The sequence below is a fragment of the Diadema setosum genome, chromosome 5 (genome assembly GCF_964275005.1).
Source record: "Diadema setosum chromosome 5, eeDiaSeto1, whole genome shotgun sequence".
In the NCBI taxonomy this organism is placed as follows: domain Eukaryota; kingdom Metazoa; phylum Echinodermata; class Echinoidea; order Diadematoida; family Diadematidae; genus Diadema; species Diadema setosum.
Window position 1 is genome coordinate 38,292,594 of NC_092689.1, and position 17,357 is coordinate 38,309,950.

Here is a 17,357-nt window from a genome sequence, read left to right on the forward strand (position 1 = left end):
ATATCCCACCTCAGCCCCCCTCCCCCAGCTACCCCCTCTTGGTGCCTACTGATACCTCACTGACACTGATGATTCATGGCTTTCCTGCATACAGTGGTATATTACCCCGGTGCTAGGTGGAAAAGTACTATTTTTACCTGCACAGGCCTGAAAAAAAAATTATAATAACATTTATAGCAAATCTCATATCAATCATACTTGGAGTGTGACCTAAATGCAAATATTGCTCGGCTCAAGCCAAGCTTAGCTACATGATTCACATGTCTGTCTACAGAGCAAGGTGTGCAGCTCATCAAACTTACCGTACAGAATGTTTTTTGTTTATTGCCCTTCATTTCCTTTAAGGGCTGCGGATCATTTCTGACAACCTGGGAATACTTTACTGGAAAAAAAAATTGTTGCTTTGAATGAATTCAAATAAAATGTATTAAATGACTGTAAGGAGAGTTTCAAATTGTCATCAAATTATTCACCACAACATCCCCACAGACCCCCCCCCCCAAAAAAAAAAAAAAAAAAAAAAATCATCACCTCGTGGCCTTGACCAAAATGTTGATTGTGTTAAAATCATCACAGGTTTGCAAATAAAGAAATGTATAAAATATTTTCTTGCATTTCATAGATGAAATCTAGTGGTAGGTGGTTTCATGTATTCTTTCTTGGATGAGGATGGTCAGAACATGCTTACTGAAACATTGAGATTGAGTAGACCCTTTTCAGGACCACACTCACATCGAAGAAAAAATACATGGTGCACTGTGAAACCATACATTCAATCACCATGGAAACCAAAAGAATTCAGATGGATAATAACTTTTTAGTATCTTGGAGGATGAGTGATAATGTAACATTCTTGATGGATCTTGTACTGAGTTAGAAGGAATATTCATAGGGGAAAAGTTTGAAGCACGGGACAATCAATGTGATCGAAGAACCAATGATGAGCTCTTCATACATAGCATTACAACTACAAATATGTTCCTTTTAAAATGTGCCTGTTCACAGCTGCCTATACCGACATTCTTAATACTGTATTTGTCAAATTTTGCAAAACAGGAATTTCTTTAATGAATCTGGTATGATAAAAATCTCTCCTCAGTGCATATTGAACACAGTGCTACATTCTTTTTTTTTCATACATGAAAGTGCTGATGAGTCACTTTTGTTCCATGTCCCATGATAATTTTCAAATGAATGCTTACATCCGTCGGGATTTCAGACAAAGTTCTACTTTACCGAGGCATAATGTGCAGTTTTTTAGTTTGTTCTTGAATATTTTTATGATATTCCCAGCGCAACATTTCCTCATGACAGAATGGTGCAAAAGGCAGACTAGAGCTGGAAGAGCCAAACGCAGGCATGTATAGAGCCACAAATTAGCACGAAAATGAGGTGCGGAAGACCCAAAAATACAGGGTAGGGAGGAAAAGTGAGAAAAAGAGCAAGGAGGAAGAGAAGGAAAGACTAAGTGGAGGACATCCTCATAGTTACAGGGCCTCATGACTGTTGACAAATGATGTTACTGAACATGAGTGTGCGTGTCTGTCTGTCTGTCTATGTATGTCTCTGTTTGTGTGCCTGTCTGTATGTGTCTTTGTTTGTGTTTGTGTATGTGTGTGTGTGTGTGTGTGCCTGTCTGTCAGTCTGTATATGTCTCTGTGTGTTTCATGTACCCAGTATGTGTGTGCGTGTCTGTGTGTGTGTCTGTCTGTTTCTGCCTGCTTATGTGGTCTGTTTGGGGAGGAAATATTGTGAGTTTATATACTCTCCCATATGTCTCTCTCAGCCTTCAAACCTGGTGGCAATGAAAATGGCAAACACACCAATGGAAACATCGCAGGGTTTTTGTGGCCTCAACTTTCAACATGAAATACAGGAAGTCTCAAACTAAAATGAGTAGAATTGATTCCTTATTTGAACTTGTCAGTATGTGCAATTAGTGGCCACATCAACCCTGTATGGATTTAACATGGCAGTACCTGCAATAAATGACCACAACCCTGTGCGGACGTACAAAGAGATATCAGATACAAGGTACATATATAGGTATACAGGGCCTAGCTAGATGGCATGATGGGGGAGAGAGATCAATCAATTGATTGATGGACATACAAACAGACAGATAAATAAGCAAAAAGATAGATGTATGTATGAATAGACGGAGAGGTAGAAAGAAAGAAAGATGGATAGATAAACAGATAGATAGATAGATGGATAGATGAGAGTGAGAAAGATAGGGAGATAGATATATAGATATATAGATAGATAGATAGATGGATAGATAGATAGATAGTAGATAGATAGATGGATAGATAGATAGATAGATGGATAGATGGATGGATAGATAGATAGATAGATGGATAGATGGATAGATAGATAGATAGATGGATGGATAGATAGATGGATAGATAGATAGATGGATAGATAGATAGATAGATGGATAGATAGATAGATGGATAGATAGATAGATAGATGAATAGGTAGCTAGATAGATAGATGGATAAATAGATAGATAGATAGATGAATAGGTAGATAGATAGATAGATAGATAGATGAATAGCTCGACAGCATGACTAAGAGGGAGAGAGGATGTGGACACTTTCCCCTTGCCATTCTTGGGAGACTCATTCAATTTTGCAAGGAAAACACTTGAGAATGCTTTACTACAGTCATCAGCATGCACTGAAATATTGCACAGCATAATCATATTGAACTGAACCCATTAACTAAATAGGGAAGAGCTATGACTCCCGTTGAGTTGCTCACTGAGGGTTCCTTTATATTTTGCTGTATCATAACCTACACCACATAAGATTACAAAATCTCCATAGATTTTGTACAGAATCCATCAGGTTTCAGTAGTCAATGGATTAAAGTAGATAGCCCCCTGCAACACTTCCTGGTATCCACAAAATTTCCCCAGTTCTTTGCAAAAACAGCATCTGGGCAGCAGCATCACATCTTTTGACCTTCAATTGTCTTGTCCCTCTCCAAGCTATTCTCTTAATATCTTTTTAATTTTGTTTGAACAATTTCAGACAGCTCCAAGCTGCCATAGCAGAAGAAAGTTTAATCATTCGTGTGGGGATAATGAATGTCACATCAAGAAGTTCACTATTCAAAATAGACTGCCATTTTAAGGCTTGTGCAAATCTGGCACACTGCATCAAAACTGAGAATGAGATGCATTAGTACAACATACAAACATCGTGCACTGAGTACCACTGGAGAGAGCAAGGAACATAGAGTGGAATAACAAAGCCCTCAGGACTGGCAGCTATAATTCATTATATAAAAATGTCACAATGACCAAACAAATAAACAACAACAAAAAAAAAAAAACAACAACAACAACAGAGTGCATAATGTTGCTGCCTGAATTTTTACTTCATTGTAACCAGAATTTCCTTATAATAGTCTTTGTTATAATGGGAGTGCACTGCAATTCACAGCAAAATGGGTTGGATGGGGATGGAAGTGAAAGGGGGTTGGAGTTAACTGAGTACATCCACACAGGTAATCTTATCCCCCCCCCACCCCATTTCAATCAACAAGTGCACAGTGTCATAAAAGGCATTGTCACTACATCTTCATTCATTTCATCAACCTTGATATCACCTCAAGCTTGTCAAAACAGACAGCCATCTATCCAGCCCACAGCAAGGTTTGCATCCTTCTCCGATTTCATGTGCAATACACACAAACCAGATGTCAGAGAAATGGTCTCAGCAAATCAAAAATTATGAGCTAGACAGATTCTGCGGCAGATTTGTCAATTTTCTTGTTTTGTTTGACGTCAGTCCTGATATATGACTATGTTCCACTTCATTTGCCAAAGCGCCTTCACATCCACAGAATTCTTGAATCGATTTTCATTTCTCATCCTATCTGATCTATAAAAGCATCTTCCCTCTCCTCCTCTCTATCTCTCCCATGGTCCGAAGCCACCAGTATTCGTAGGAGATCGTTAGGGAGGGGAAGTTCCATTTGTCAACGCAGACATAGTGGCTATGCTGATGACCGAGAGGGGTGCTCTGTTCAAAATATTTGCTGGGGGAGGAAATCCAATAATTTGTCAAGGACGCGGGACTCGTTGTTCGCTCAATGAGGCGGTTTGGTGCATCTCCACGTGGGGCAGGTGCAATCAATACAAAACCTCCGTGGTTACTTTCTTCCGCTTAGAATTTTGAAAGTCAGGTCAAATTACTTGCTACATGTGGCTCCTTCGTAGCATCCATCACAAACCGGCTAAACCATCTTTCATTAAAAATGTGAGAAATGATCACTGAAATATTCCAAATATGTTTTAGTGAATTAGACTACTAAATCTAAACCAATTGCCTGTGCTCTCCTATGTTATCTGTTTAGGCCACTTGCTGACTTCAGTGTTGTTATTCGAGTACATTGAGTATATGATGTTGATGAAATTTTCATGGACATAATTGATAACATATGAAAAATGAGTCAAATTTGACCTGACACTTTTACCTGAATATAGCATAATAAACTGCACATATGCCTGCTTGTGATATCTTTAAACAGAGTGTGATTGAAAACAACAAGCTTTACTTGGTTCACTGCCTACAGGGAATTAGTTAAAATCTCTTTGACTGAGTGTAGATTACCTAGTATTTACCACATCAACATTTCTCACCTTTGACTTATCAACGGCATTCAATCAAATCTTGTTTGCAGAAATCTTCTCAATGAGCTAACACTAGTTACTGAACACACAAATCACCCTGATAAGAACGGCCTACAGTCATGCTATCTGACCCACTGAACCTCACAGGTTACAGTAAATTACCCATTACATGTGATACTACTTGGAAACAAGCGTTAAAAGAACAGGTGCTCTTTATGAAAACAAAAGATAATTTGGAAAAAAATCATAGATTTCAGCTTTTACTCCCAGCTATGTGATAAGACCACCACAAATCACTTGTTAAGTATGTGTACCAAATTATATACAAGTGTATATGATATTTACCATCTCCAATTTACTCATAGACTTGCATATATATGCATAAGAGGTTTTCGGTGAAGATGAAGTCAGGGAGGTTGGTATTTCAAATTTTAAGGAAGCTGTCCAGCTTGTGGAAAGCTGAATGACTAGCTGATGATGATTTTAAACTCAAAACACAACCTAGAAACCTTGTAATTTGCAATGTATTTATTCTGTCAAAGCCACAGGCTTAAAGGCATAAATTAGCATGTAACCAGCTTTAAGTCTTTACATATGTAGACCTAGCTACATCAACAAAATCTATAAGGTTGACACTTCATTGTTAAATAATGAGGAAACTGAAGGCATGAATTAGGCACGCACAGCAGCCTAGCTCGGTGCATCTCCCATTTCACACCCACCTGAAACAGACGCACATCGTTAGCATCGTCACCATGGTAACCAGCATTCCCACACTGACACCCAGTACGATGCGCACTCTGGTGTTGAAGTCGCCACTGGAGTCGCTCCCACCTAAGAAGGAAAGAGAGAGAGAAAAAAAACAAAAAAAACTTGTTTTTTAAAAATTTGTGCCATATGTGAGATGAGTCACAGATATATTATAATGTGTACTAAGAACAAAGAAATACAAGATTTGGTTTTCTACCCAGTATATTCTTGCACTGTATGCCTAAGATCCTATGCAAAATGATAATAATAAAAAAAGCAATAATGAAGCATCTGCTATTAAAGCTGAGAGATTATGCATAGTCTTCACTGGCATGACATTTAGAGTGTCAAGTTAATTCTCAACGCTGTTGGCTGCTTGACTTCTCTCTTCACACCTGTTACACTTTTTGCTCCTTCACACAAGTACTACAGTTCGACCTCGATTATCCGGCCTCCTTTTATCCGGAAATATCTATTATCCGGACGCATTCACGCAGTGAAGGACTTTTTTTTTTCATCCAAAAACTGAGAAAAAACAGTGACTTTAACATGTTTTCATTGATCTGTTTCTCAATATCTGAGGTAAAACGTGTATGATTTTTACATAAAGATAATTATACTTTATTTTTTTGAAGAAGGGACTACAATTTTGCGCAGGCTAGCATAGATTACACCCCCGTTGCGGGAAACGCTACCTGTCTAGCTGCCAGTGCACTGGGACGGCAGCTTGGACGGCAGCTATATATATCAACATTGGGTCTCCCATATCCGGCCAATTCGCTTATCCGGATGAGCGCCGGTCCCGACATGGCCAAATAATCGAGGTCGAACTGTACTTACTTATCTATGATTTTTCTATTAAGTACTAGAGTATTCCTCAATCCATACATGTGTCTATCAGTCTATTTGTATGTCTGCCAATCTGTCTTTCTGTCTTTCAATCTAGAGCTTTACCTATGATGCATTCCAATCAGCTAGACATTCATGAAATTCTACTTATTTCACTCTTTTTTTACATCATCAATCACATTACATGAGCACCATGCAATTGACTCTACACAGGAGTTGGTTGTCAGGACAATTAAAGGATGTTGTCACAACTGCAAATTCAGCAGGTTGTGTAGAAGAATGCACTTGTGTCAAACATTTTGTAATGTAGGATAGAAATCAGTATGGGCTTAATGATTTCAAGATGGGGTTTTCTGGTTTAAAGCCTTATCTCCATGGTTTGGAGAGGAATTAGAAAAAAGAGATAATACCATTAGCTGCATCATTCACGTTATTGCTGGCGTCCCCGCTGTCCCTGTCCACACTATCAAAGTCCAACGATCGGTCACTGATGCTTTTGGTGACTGCGTGGTAAATGGACGTGGACAAAGTCATCTTTGGAAAGTGTGTGATTTCATTAATAGTTGCTGGGTGGAGCCGCTTAGGACTGGTGGAATCTACTTCAACAGTAAATGATATTGTTCCTGTCTTGCTGTCGACAGTTGTCGTGTCGGATGAATTGCTGCTCCCAGTTGTCGCTACAGGAGAGGGTGTGGTCGTCGCTTGAATAATACCTCTCTCGTTTTGGGTTGTGCTCTCTCTGGTAATGCTACTACGCTTCGACCCCATTGTCGTCCCTGCATCAGTGGTCGGCGACGAAGTTGTGCTAACCATCAGCATGCTCTCACTTATACACTGTGGATCCTGGACAGCCAAGGGGTACATGAGACAGTCGATTTCAAGGTTTGAGAACACCAGGGCAGCGAAACAGGACTGCATCACACTGCTACACAGCTCCCTGCACGGTGGCACCGTCGAACCAAACATCGTGCATTTTGGCGTAGTCAGCGAGCACAGGAAGAAAGACGTGAGCTCGTGGCAGCCCAAGGCGTGAAATATCTCAATTGCATTCCTGAACTGTGTGTTTGCCTCCTCGGCAGATGAATGTCCCAGGTAATTGGGAAAAGTAGTCCTGTTGTACGGGAGAATTTTCTGACAAAGATCGAGGGTGATGTATTCACACGAGTAGGCTGGAAAGGGAAAAAAAATATCAAAAAGAGAATAATACTTATATTCCGATCAGCACATCATCACAATACATCTGCACATTTTAGAAGGAGCTTTCCTTCAGGTCTCTTTCCCCATAGATCCATTTCTTTCTCTTCTCAGAACACCTTTTGAAAACTAAATGATAAAACACACACTGACTGTAAAACAATGTAATGACTATAACTGCAAATAACTCAGTACTTGGCTTTTCAGTATGTACTGATTGGTGCTTGTCATCCTCATTGAGTTTGACAAGTGGTGTCTCTTCCTCAATTAGCTCACTGCATGCTTTGTATCTACCTAGTCCCCTCCCCTCCCCAAAAGACAACAACCAACAAAGGCAAGTGATTGTTTAGGTTGTACCTCACATTGACTGCTACACTTCTAAACCATATTCCTAAGCCACTTGTCTTTCTTTGTGCTATGACTATCAGAATGCAAAGCCTTTTATAAATACACCTGTAGTTTGACTGTGGAAATGATCTGAGAACCTGAAGTTTATTAAGAGATGATTCACTGACATTGGTTTTTTTTTTCGAAAGACTGACTAAAATCAATAAAATCTGGCTCAGCAAAAACTAGTAGGATTAATATTTTTAGTAGAAAATGGCAGATGAGTAACATGGGTGAGTACTGCAGGTGAAAGACCTGCTGTTGTGAAGAATGAGAACATGGATTTCATGAATAATTAGTATATGCATATAGAGTGTATGAGTTCCTACAGATATCTTCAGAAGATGAAAACATACAGGTAAGACAGGAATGACTGGTAATTAGTTGTACAGTCGAGTTGAAATAAAAACATACTTGTAGGAATGAATAACCGCATAAAGATGGAAGGGTGACAATAAGCTACAATATACCTCTACCTTCAGAAGGGTGTTAGATTCTACATATTTCTGTATGACTGAGATCATGACAATTGTCCAAAACATGTAAATATTTCTTTACAAAAACTGGAGGTCATGCAATACATGTACTCCACAGAAATGGATATGAAAATGTGGGACAGATGATCTTTTCTTTTCTTCTTTTTTGGAGGGGGGGGGGGTTGTTTATAGGAAATATCATGTCAGTCCTGTAATTCTTTTGTTTTGTCTTGTTTTTCATTTCTTGGACCTATAAACAATTCTAGCCAAGACATAACCTGTGGTATTCCTAAATACTACAAACAGACCATATTTTCTTTTGATTGATAATGAAACAAGTGAAATTTTGGCAATACACACTATCTTCCTTTTATGGATTGTCAAAACTAGATGCTGCATTAACTGAAATAACATTGACAGTTCTCCTTTTCTGCAAGTCAGTAAAGTAGCAAATCGCCTTATAAAACACGACTTCAAATCACAGCCAGTTCTGGACATGCTCGGACTGCAAATTGGTTCAAGGACATAAAGACTCTTGATCAGTTTGCTTTCTTTGGAGGAAGATGACATCCGCACTACTTAATTTCCTTGCACTGCACTGGATACAGTATTGATTGGCAAGAAGACAAGGCTGTGATTTACAGAAGCCATAGATTGGTAAAGGTTAGAGAATTTAGCAGAGAGGAAGCCCATTGCACATGTGAGATATCACTGGACAGGAATTTTGACATCAAAGGCATCTATGCAAATGAGGTGCACACAGAAACCATTGGAAACCTTTTGCATTTCATTGATTCCTTTTGTCCAAGGCAATGTGCAAGAACATTCAACTTTCACAACCCCTTGGGGAGAGTCATAGAGATTATGTATCCATGATAAACTCCAAGAAAATACAGAATTTTCATGAAGTACAGAAACAGGAACAAAAACATAGGACAGTATAACATAAGATGATGAATATGAAATCCCAATCATGCAACCACAGCATAGTTTTTTAGACATCTAGCAAGGCTCTACATTACTTGACTGGCCGACACAGAAGTGGTTCATAACAACTTTAATAGTTGTCTCATTTCTCTGGAATATTTTCGACTGTGCCATTGCTCTTGAGTCCCTACTTTCATTCAAAATTACTCTCTGGTTGGTCTACTTCTCCTTTCAACCAGCACACATATCCAATGGCAAATATTGACAGAGTAAGATCTATCATATGGGATTTCACACAACCCTTGCATTCCACTTCCATCAGAAAGTTGTACAGTATTGGGGGGGGGGGCATTTGCTTCCCGTTCCCATTACCAGCATTCGTTATTCCCTGCTCCTCAAATTTCACCAATTTACACTCTTTTCACCGACGGCTTCGAGTCTACGCACGCATCGTCTACAAGAGCCGAGCACTTGTGAGCATTCCTCAAATTTCACGGCTTTAAGATTCAGCCAGGAGTCCAATGTCACCTCGCTCTCATACAACATGGTAAACAGGACTACAAAACTCTCAAAGAAAGTTCTGTGGTCACACAAATTCACATCTTTTACAGGCAGTCCTTAGCACTGTGAAAAAAAAAAGTCCCTTACACCACACAAACACAAAAAGAGCATAACTGCCACAGGACTCTCTCTCTCTCAAAAAAAAAAAAAAACTTTGGCAGAGAACGTGAGAGAACTATCAGTATATAGTATGTTGATTTAATAGATATTCAGAGTAGCATGAACATTTATTCATGATGTGTAGTTATTGAAGTAGGCAAGAACCAACTGCCATTAAAGTTATTTTCTGGTCTTATTTGTTCTTTTTTTTCTACTTTCTCTCTCAAAGTGAAGTTGTATTGGGAGTAAAGAATAATTTCATTCACAGTTGAAATAAGACAGGCAAGCATATATCTATTTGTAAGCTTAAAGACCAACTCAGATAGATGACTGAGCTGAAAGAATCCCTCATGACTCCCTAGCATCATCACACATTTTATGGCTATATCTCTACGACCCTGTTTTGCAGTGGGCAGAATATGTGAAAGGATAACTTAACTCACCAAGTGCGGGTTGACAAGGCAGTGTAAATGAACAAAAAATGTGTGGCCAAGTGCTGCAACATAGATGGGCCTTGGGCCAGCCCGCCACTGTAAACATGGTCTAGGATGACTGCTTCTCCCAAATATTACATTCACTAACCAATCTGCTCCAAACCATGATTTTGTTAACTAGTACACAATGTACAGCATTAGCACATCAAAAACAGCGAGCTCCCACAAAGCTGAGGGAGATACATGATATGTGTGTTACATGCATTTCATTGGGCAAACCTAATTCCCAAACCAGAGAGATTATGATATTTGAAATGAGGATATATTGACACAATTCAGGAAGCCCCTGGTACATTAAGGAAGACTTGGTAGCCCTGGTAATGCTACCAAAGCTTGACTGCAAAAAATTACTGAAATGTCCACCAGCACAGACTTGCAATGTTCAGCATATGAACTTCACAGCGACGGATGTGGAGGCAGAGAAGCATTTGGACCCCATTCACACTAAAGGCCTGGGACAAGCCATGACTCTGCATGAGTTCAATTGCAACTACATCTTACCTACTTGAACGACAAGAGCTGGTATGTCTTCCAAACAATACTCAGATTCACCATATCAGGGTAATATACTCCCAGAGGGCACCTAACCCCACCCCTCCCCCCCTCCCCCCCCCCCCCCCCCCCCCCCCATCCCCATGGCTAAATACTGGTTAGTGATAAGGTTTGAGTAAAGATTAGGGTTAGGTTTAGGGTTAAAGTTTGGGTTAGGGTTAGGATCAGGTTCAGGATTAGGATTAGGGTTAAGGTCAGGGGAAGGGTCCGGGTTAATTGCCCAAGGGGTAATTGCCCTAGACCCAAGATTTACATGCATGAGATCCAGTACTGCATGAAACAAAACAAAACAAAAAGAAGATCCACTGTGATATTATGGATGTAAATTGGAGGGCCAAGCTATGGCTGAGCCATCAGTGCAACCAACAAAAAATAATTATGTGGCTTCGCCTCAGCTCAACTGCCTCCAGAAGTGGATCCAAATTAGACTGTACAGCCTGAGCTTTGGTGTATCAAAATGGGGTCTTGGTTACTGACCCTCCTCATTATTATTCGTTATTATTAGCTACACTTAATGAAACCACTTTAAGAAGTCAGCCACTGCACTACTGCATGAACCTAGTAAGTCTATGACTACTATGAAAGAACCCCTGTGGCTACTTGACCGAGTTACCCTCTCCCCATGCCCCTCTCCATGCCCCTCTCTGCCCCCCCCCCCCTTCTCATTTTTTCCTCTCAGTTCATGTAAGGTCCAATCCTCCAGTGTGCACTCTCTGATCATTTCTTCAGTCTAATAAATATTAAAGGACACTATCACTTTCTTTAAACTAGGATTATTAGTCTGGAAGCAAACATATCAAAATATTTGACCTATACAGAGATAATTCAAATGTCATTTTGTAAGATCTTGTGCAGAGGTGATTTTATTGTGAACTGCAGCACATCTTGACTAGAGTGACAAGTGAGATTAATTGTTGTTATCGTGGCCATTTCTCTTAACAATATCAACTTAACACCCTTCTCATTCTCAACCGATGATATGATAATGAAAACATATCTTGTCTTTCTAAAAAAAGGAACATTTTTTGAAGTGTCTCATTTTATTAATTATGAAAATAGGAGATGATAAAGAAGTAAGAAGCACAATGTTACCATATCCATCTTGAGTGTGTAGCAATCTACCACCGAATGGAACAGAGTGAATTGTTACCTGAACTCAGAGATGCTGCTTGGTGGTTTAATTTGAGAGCAGAATTTAATCTAATAAATTCACAATTTTGCTTGGGGCACTTTATGAAGGCACAACAGTGCCAGATCATAAACAGACATTCCCGGAAATGCACCTTCCCCCTTTTTCCACACACACACACACACAAACACAAACCATGCAATCCATGGCAGACTGCATAATATGTAGGGCAACCCATTCATACTTCCAAAATATTTATTGTAAAGAGTTTCAGTCATTATAGTCTCTGTCATGAAAGCTTTTAAATAAATTGACTTATGCACTTGCTATAAAAACAAAGAAATTGAAGTAATGCGAAAAAAAAAGAGGTGAATGAGCTGTAGAGGCACGCTAAATTATTTTTCAATTAACCCGCTGAGGAAGGGCTTATTTTGCTACAACACGCAATTCCCATAGACACTTGCCCGAGTATACTCTGGACTCGTCCTCCACCGGTTAACCCATCTTTTTTTTTTTTTTTTTTCTAAGCATTAACTACTTTTGCAATATCATAAGACCTTCTCACTGCAAATTAGATGTGCTGCATGCAAGTGATTGATTATATTCAACTTCATAGCATTATTAAACTTGTACACCATCTAATTGACTTAAAGACATGAGGAAAAGAAAGAAAGGCATGCACATTGCTTGGTTGAAGTCTAAATACAAACAAACAGATAGAACAATAACTAGATAGACAGATGGATAGATAGACAGACAGATGGATAGATATATAATTCATACAATAATACATTCAGTGAATACATACATGCATATTGTATACACAGACACACAAACAAAACGATTGATGGATAGAGTAATAGATTACAAAATCAAATGCACTGAGAGAAAGATGAATAAGGTAAACAGTTATCCATCTTCATAATTATTGGAAAGAATACAGGGAAAGACATACAGACATAAAAAGCTACACAAATACAAAAAGAATGGATAGACAAATTGAGAAAACTGGAGAGAATACTGGAGACAGATAAAATCAGCACACATACATCATGATTATGGAACTTTCAACTTCCAAAATTGCTTTGAATCCTAACAAGAAAAAAAAAAGAACAAAACACAGCAATGTAATATACTCGTGAGCCCCCTGCTCATTTTGAGCTCTTTTCCGATAGAGGGTTAGAACAAGGAAAGAACCAATTTCCCCTTGACTTCAGACAAAAATGGCATGTAGATTGTGCATTATGTGCTCAAATTGTGGGTGCAGTCCAATATAATGTCATAGATGAAATCGTTAACATTGACAGATCTGATACACACTACAGGCTGACAGTTCTAACATGATTTCCCTATCATCTTTAGTTTCACTTCTCCAGGGGTCATCTTTTCTTTAAATATTCTTTCAAAATGAAAAAAAGATGCTCTGAGTCATTGTTGCTAAAAAAGAAGACGGGAAAAGCTTCATATGAACTTTGTGTACACTCAGTGATTTTGTTGACTGTGGACAAATATTTTGCTTGTAATTTAGAGAAAATACAAATCATTTATGGTATTTGCTTGAAATTACTGAAATCACAAGAATCACCATGAAAATACATGTAGGCCAATGACTGAGTTGGAATTTCATTATACTAATTACTACTAATCTGAAAGTAACTTTATTGTTGCTTATCATTCATTGTTGGCTGAAAGGGTTACTTTGACTGAAACCCTTCAACAACATTCCACTTAAAATTATTTTGTAAAACTTCATTCACTGTCTTTTTTTTAAACTAGGGTAGTGTAAGGGACTACTGAAAAGAAATCAGTCAAGGTGGAATATATTGACTTCATTCTGTGAAACATGAATCTTCAATGTGATGTCATTTGTAAAGATCCCCTTTGACCATTTAACCATGAAATAGTAATCAATCTGTGCCACATGTCTGTTTCAGTTCACTTACAGGATTAGATGTAAGGTTGCAAGTGAAAGGAATTTAGTTGTGCACAGCAGAACATATCAGCATCAATCATAACATACAATTATAAAAGATCAATATGATATCATTTGCGAAGGTCATCCTTGATCATTTAAACATACATGTTTATCACTCCATGACATTAAAAAAAAACCCACAAAAAACAGAACTTTACCAAGGGGACCAATCATTCTTTTCCCCTGAGTCAACTCTTATAAGACAAGACAATAATTTCGGAAACTACCGAGGGATAAGGATGACTGATCCGCAGGCCGTTCTGCAAGCTGGGATTAAAATAGGCGCAGGGATTTCCTATTTATAACTACGGATGAAGGAAGGGATCTCCCAGCAACTTCAGGGTTCCTCTAGAGGTGGATGGATTACAATTCCTTGATGTTCAGAGTGTACCCTCAGACCTGATCAAAACATTTTTTTTCTTCTCTCTTCATCTTTCTTTTTCCAGGTTTTTTCTTTTTTTTTTGCTTTTTGTTGGGGGGGGGGGGGGAAGGGGGCCCTTTGGTGAGACATAACTGGCTGAAATTAGTGATGCAGCAACGTCTACCATACGTTGACGTACACAGCGGCCACATCCTGAATGCTTGAAGATCATGAGACATGTATGTGGGGAGAATGAGGCTGCTATGCCACAGGCATGGCAAGGTGGCAGCCTCCTTCCGGTATAGGGGTGCAGGAGTGTGTAGTGTGTGGGCAGAAAGCCCCCTTTAATCAGTTCACAGGTGTGACAGTAAACACTCCCCCACCCCCTTTCTTTTAAAGTTTTGGTGCAGCCACCATCGGATGAGAAGACTAAAGTACTTTGTGACGTCACACATGGAAAACAATATACGGCCTAAAGAAAATATAAAGAAAGTGTCTTTTTTTTTTTTTTTTTTAAAGGTAGGCCTATATATCCCCTTGACTTGTTACTGACATATGTAAAGGGTAATATTACTCCCGCTGCTTTTTGAATGAAAGAGGTAAGTCAAGTGCTCTTTTATTATACTACAAAAGTAAAAATGTGTTGCATTTTCTTTATATTTTCTTTATATCATTTTCCATATGTGACGTAACAAAGTGTTGTAGTCTTCTCATCAAGAGATCACTGCACCAAAGCTTTAAAGATCCATAACTTTTAAATGGATTGTCCGATTTCCCTGAAACTTTACTGATGTGTTCTATGATGTAATATTGCTGCATTCCCTCAATTCACATGAACATGATCTCTTGGGTTTCATTTTCCTTTAAGGACATTACTTTTCACTAAGTATGAATTAGAAGAAAGTGTAATCCCTATATATTTCTTAAAATCTGTGCAAATGAAAGAAAGCACATACACAGTTGAGGTGAATGGGGAACATTACCATTGGGACCAGCAATTTAAAAAATGTTGGAGTTATCACATTTGATGCATTATGTGTAGGTCAGTTGTATTACAAAACTTTCTAACATAAATATAAAAATTTTGCAATAAAGCCTATCAAAAGGAGATATCACTATTTTTCTCAATAAACCATATTTGCTGGTGGTTTAGTCTTAAAACAATATAATTGTAACTATTGTTCACATTTGTATATCATTTAACAAAACTTAACACTGATAAATTTTTTATTAGCATTTTTATGCTGGTTGTTTCTATCCCTAACTCATACTGTAGAACTACTTTGAAGCACTTTTAAAAGCTGCATTTTTGTTGCATCTGCAAATGGTAAATAATGCCTTTAATAGAATAGGCTGAATCACCACCGTTGGTGTCCTTAAATTTGATTTTGCCTTGTTTAAGGGCTGACTTCTTTGTAAAACCAGCTTAACTTTAACAATCTCCTGACTGGTCATACACTCCCTACCCCGCTGTGCTCACCTCAAGTACAAAAATATCATTACCGATACTGCACAACCTTCATTTGAGCTATACAAAACTTGGGTTGTTTTTTTTTCTTCTTAGACCATTCTTCTTCTTTTCTTCTTTTTTATGTTATTGGTATCGGGCAAGTTCTGGTATGTGAATCATTGAATTTACATTGCTTTCACTCTCAGGCCTGAACCAGAATAATATGGCCAAAATAGAATGGACACAACATTACCTCATGTGTGGTACAACTGTGATTTGAAAGTTATTGTACAATATGTACTGTATCTCCTGTACTTGGGGGAAATGTTTCATGGGCTTTATATTGCAAGCCTACAAAAATTATCCATGATATTACATAAATAACTCAAAACATGTTGATGATTTTTGATCCTGTATGTTCAAGGGCTATCAATTAAAATTCATTAGAGGCAAGTATGTTTTTTTTTTTTTCAAATATTTATACAAGTGACTAGACTGGACTGAAAGTAAGGCCAGGCCATTAAGTAATTTCCCTAAACTAATGCAGAACTTGATTCTTACTGATGACTTTTACTAATTCCTCATATCATTCTAATAAATGTCAACTAGGAGTGCTCATTAAAAAAAAAAAAAGTTACATAGTATGTACTTTAGGAGATGGGACCTTGTGTCTGTATGTCTCCTAACAAAACAGACAGACAGACAGACAGACAACATACAAATAAAGCAAATAAACAAATATCTACAATTAAATGAGAGGTACGATCATTTCTTGGTGCATAGTCCAGGACATGAATACTCATAATAAGTATGTCTCACACTATGTGGATTCTTCATCAGCTAGCCACAACACTGGAACTTTAAGTAATTCTTGGCGACAGATGGACACTGCAATGGCCTGCGAATATGATCCAAATATATACAGCACCCATTGAGAGCCAGTAGCTCTGAGTGCCTATTAGGGGCACTAAATAATGGATGCCTTGTCAGCTGCTGGAGAGATTATTCAGGGCACATGTAACAGAACGAGGAAATACACACGTAACAGACCATCAAAGGAAAGAGGCTGGTATTGCATGATGTAGTGTGAAAGAGACACTTGCCTTTTCTTTCTACTTTCCTTCCTCCCCACCTCTCTTTATCTCTTTTCTATCTATGTATATATATATATATATATATATATATATACATATATATTCTCTTTCTCTATCTATGTATATATATATATATATATATATATATATATATATATATATATATACATATATATATATATATACATATATATATATAAATTATATTATATATATATATATATATACATATGTATATATATTTGTAGGAATCAGTGAAAATTTTGATATACAATGTATATATATTCTCAAAATTTTCACTGATTCCTACAATTTTCCTATCCTATCCTATCTTATCCTATATTTGTAGGAATCAGTGAAAATGTTGAGGATATATATATACATATATATATATATATCCTCAAAATTTTCACT

At 37.9% G+C, this 17,357-nt stretch overlaps 1 protein-coding gene across 1 annotated transcript in view; it reads right to left on the bottom strand.

The window, feature by feature from the left end:
• The window catches only part of LOC140228896 (uncharacterized), a 33,691-nt gene that overhangs the window by 12,699 nt on the left and 3,635 nt on the right, over positions 1-17,357 (bottom strand). The window contains exons 2-3 of the mRNA XM_072309166.1: positions 6,655-7,413; positions 5,368-5,479 (exon numbers count right to left, since the gene is read on the bottom strand). Of these exons, the coding sequence (XP_072165267.1) occupies positions 5,368-5,479; positions 6,655-7,413 (871 nt within the window). The remainder of the gene's footprint in view (positions 1-5,367; positions 5,480-6,654; positions 7,414-17,357) is intronic.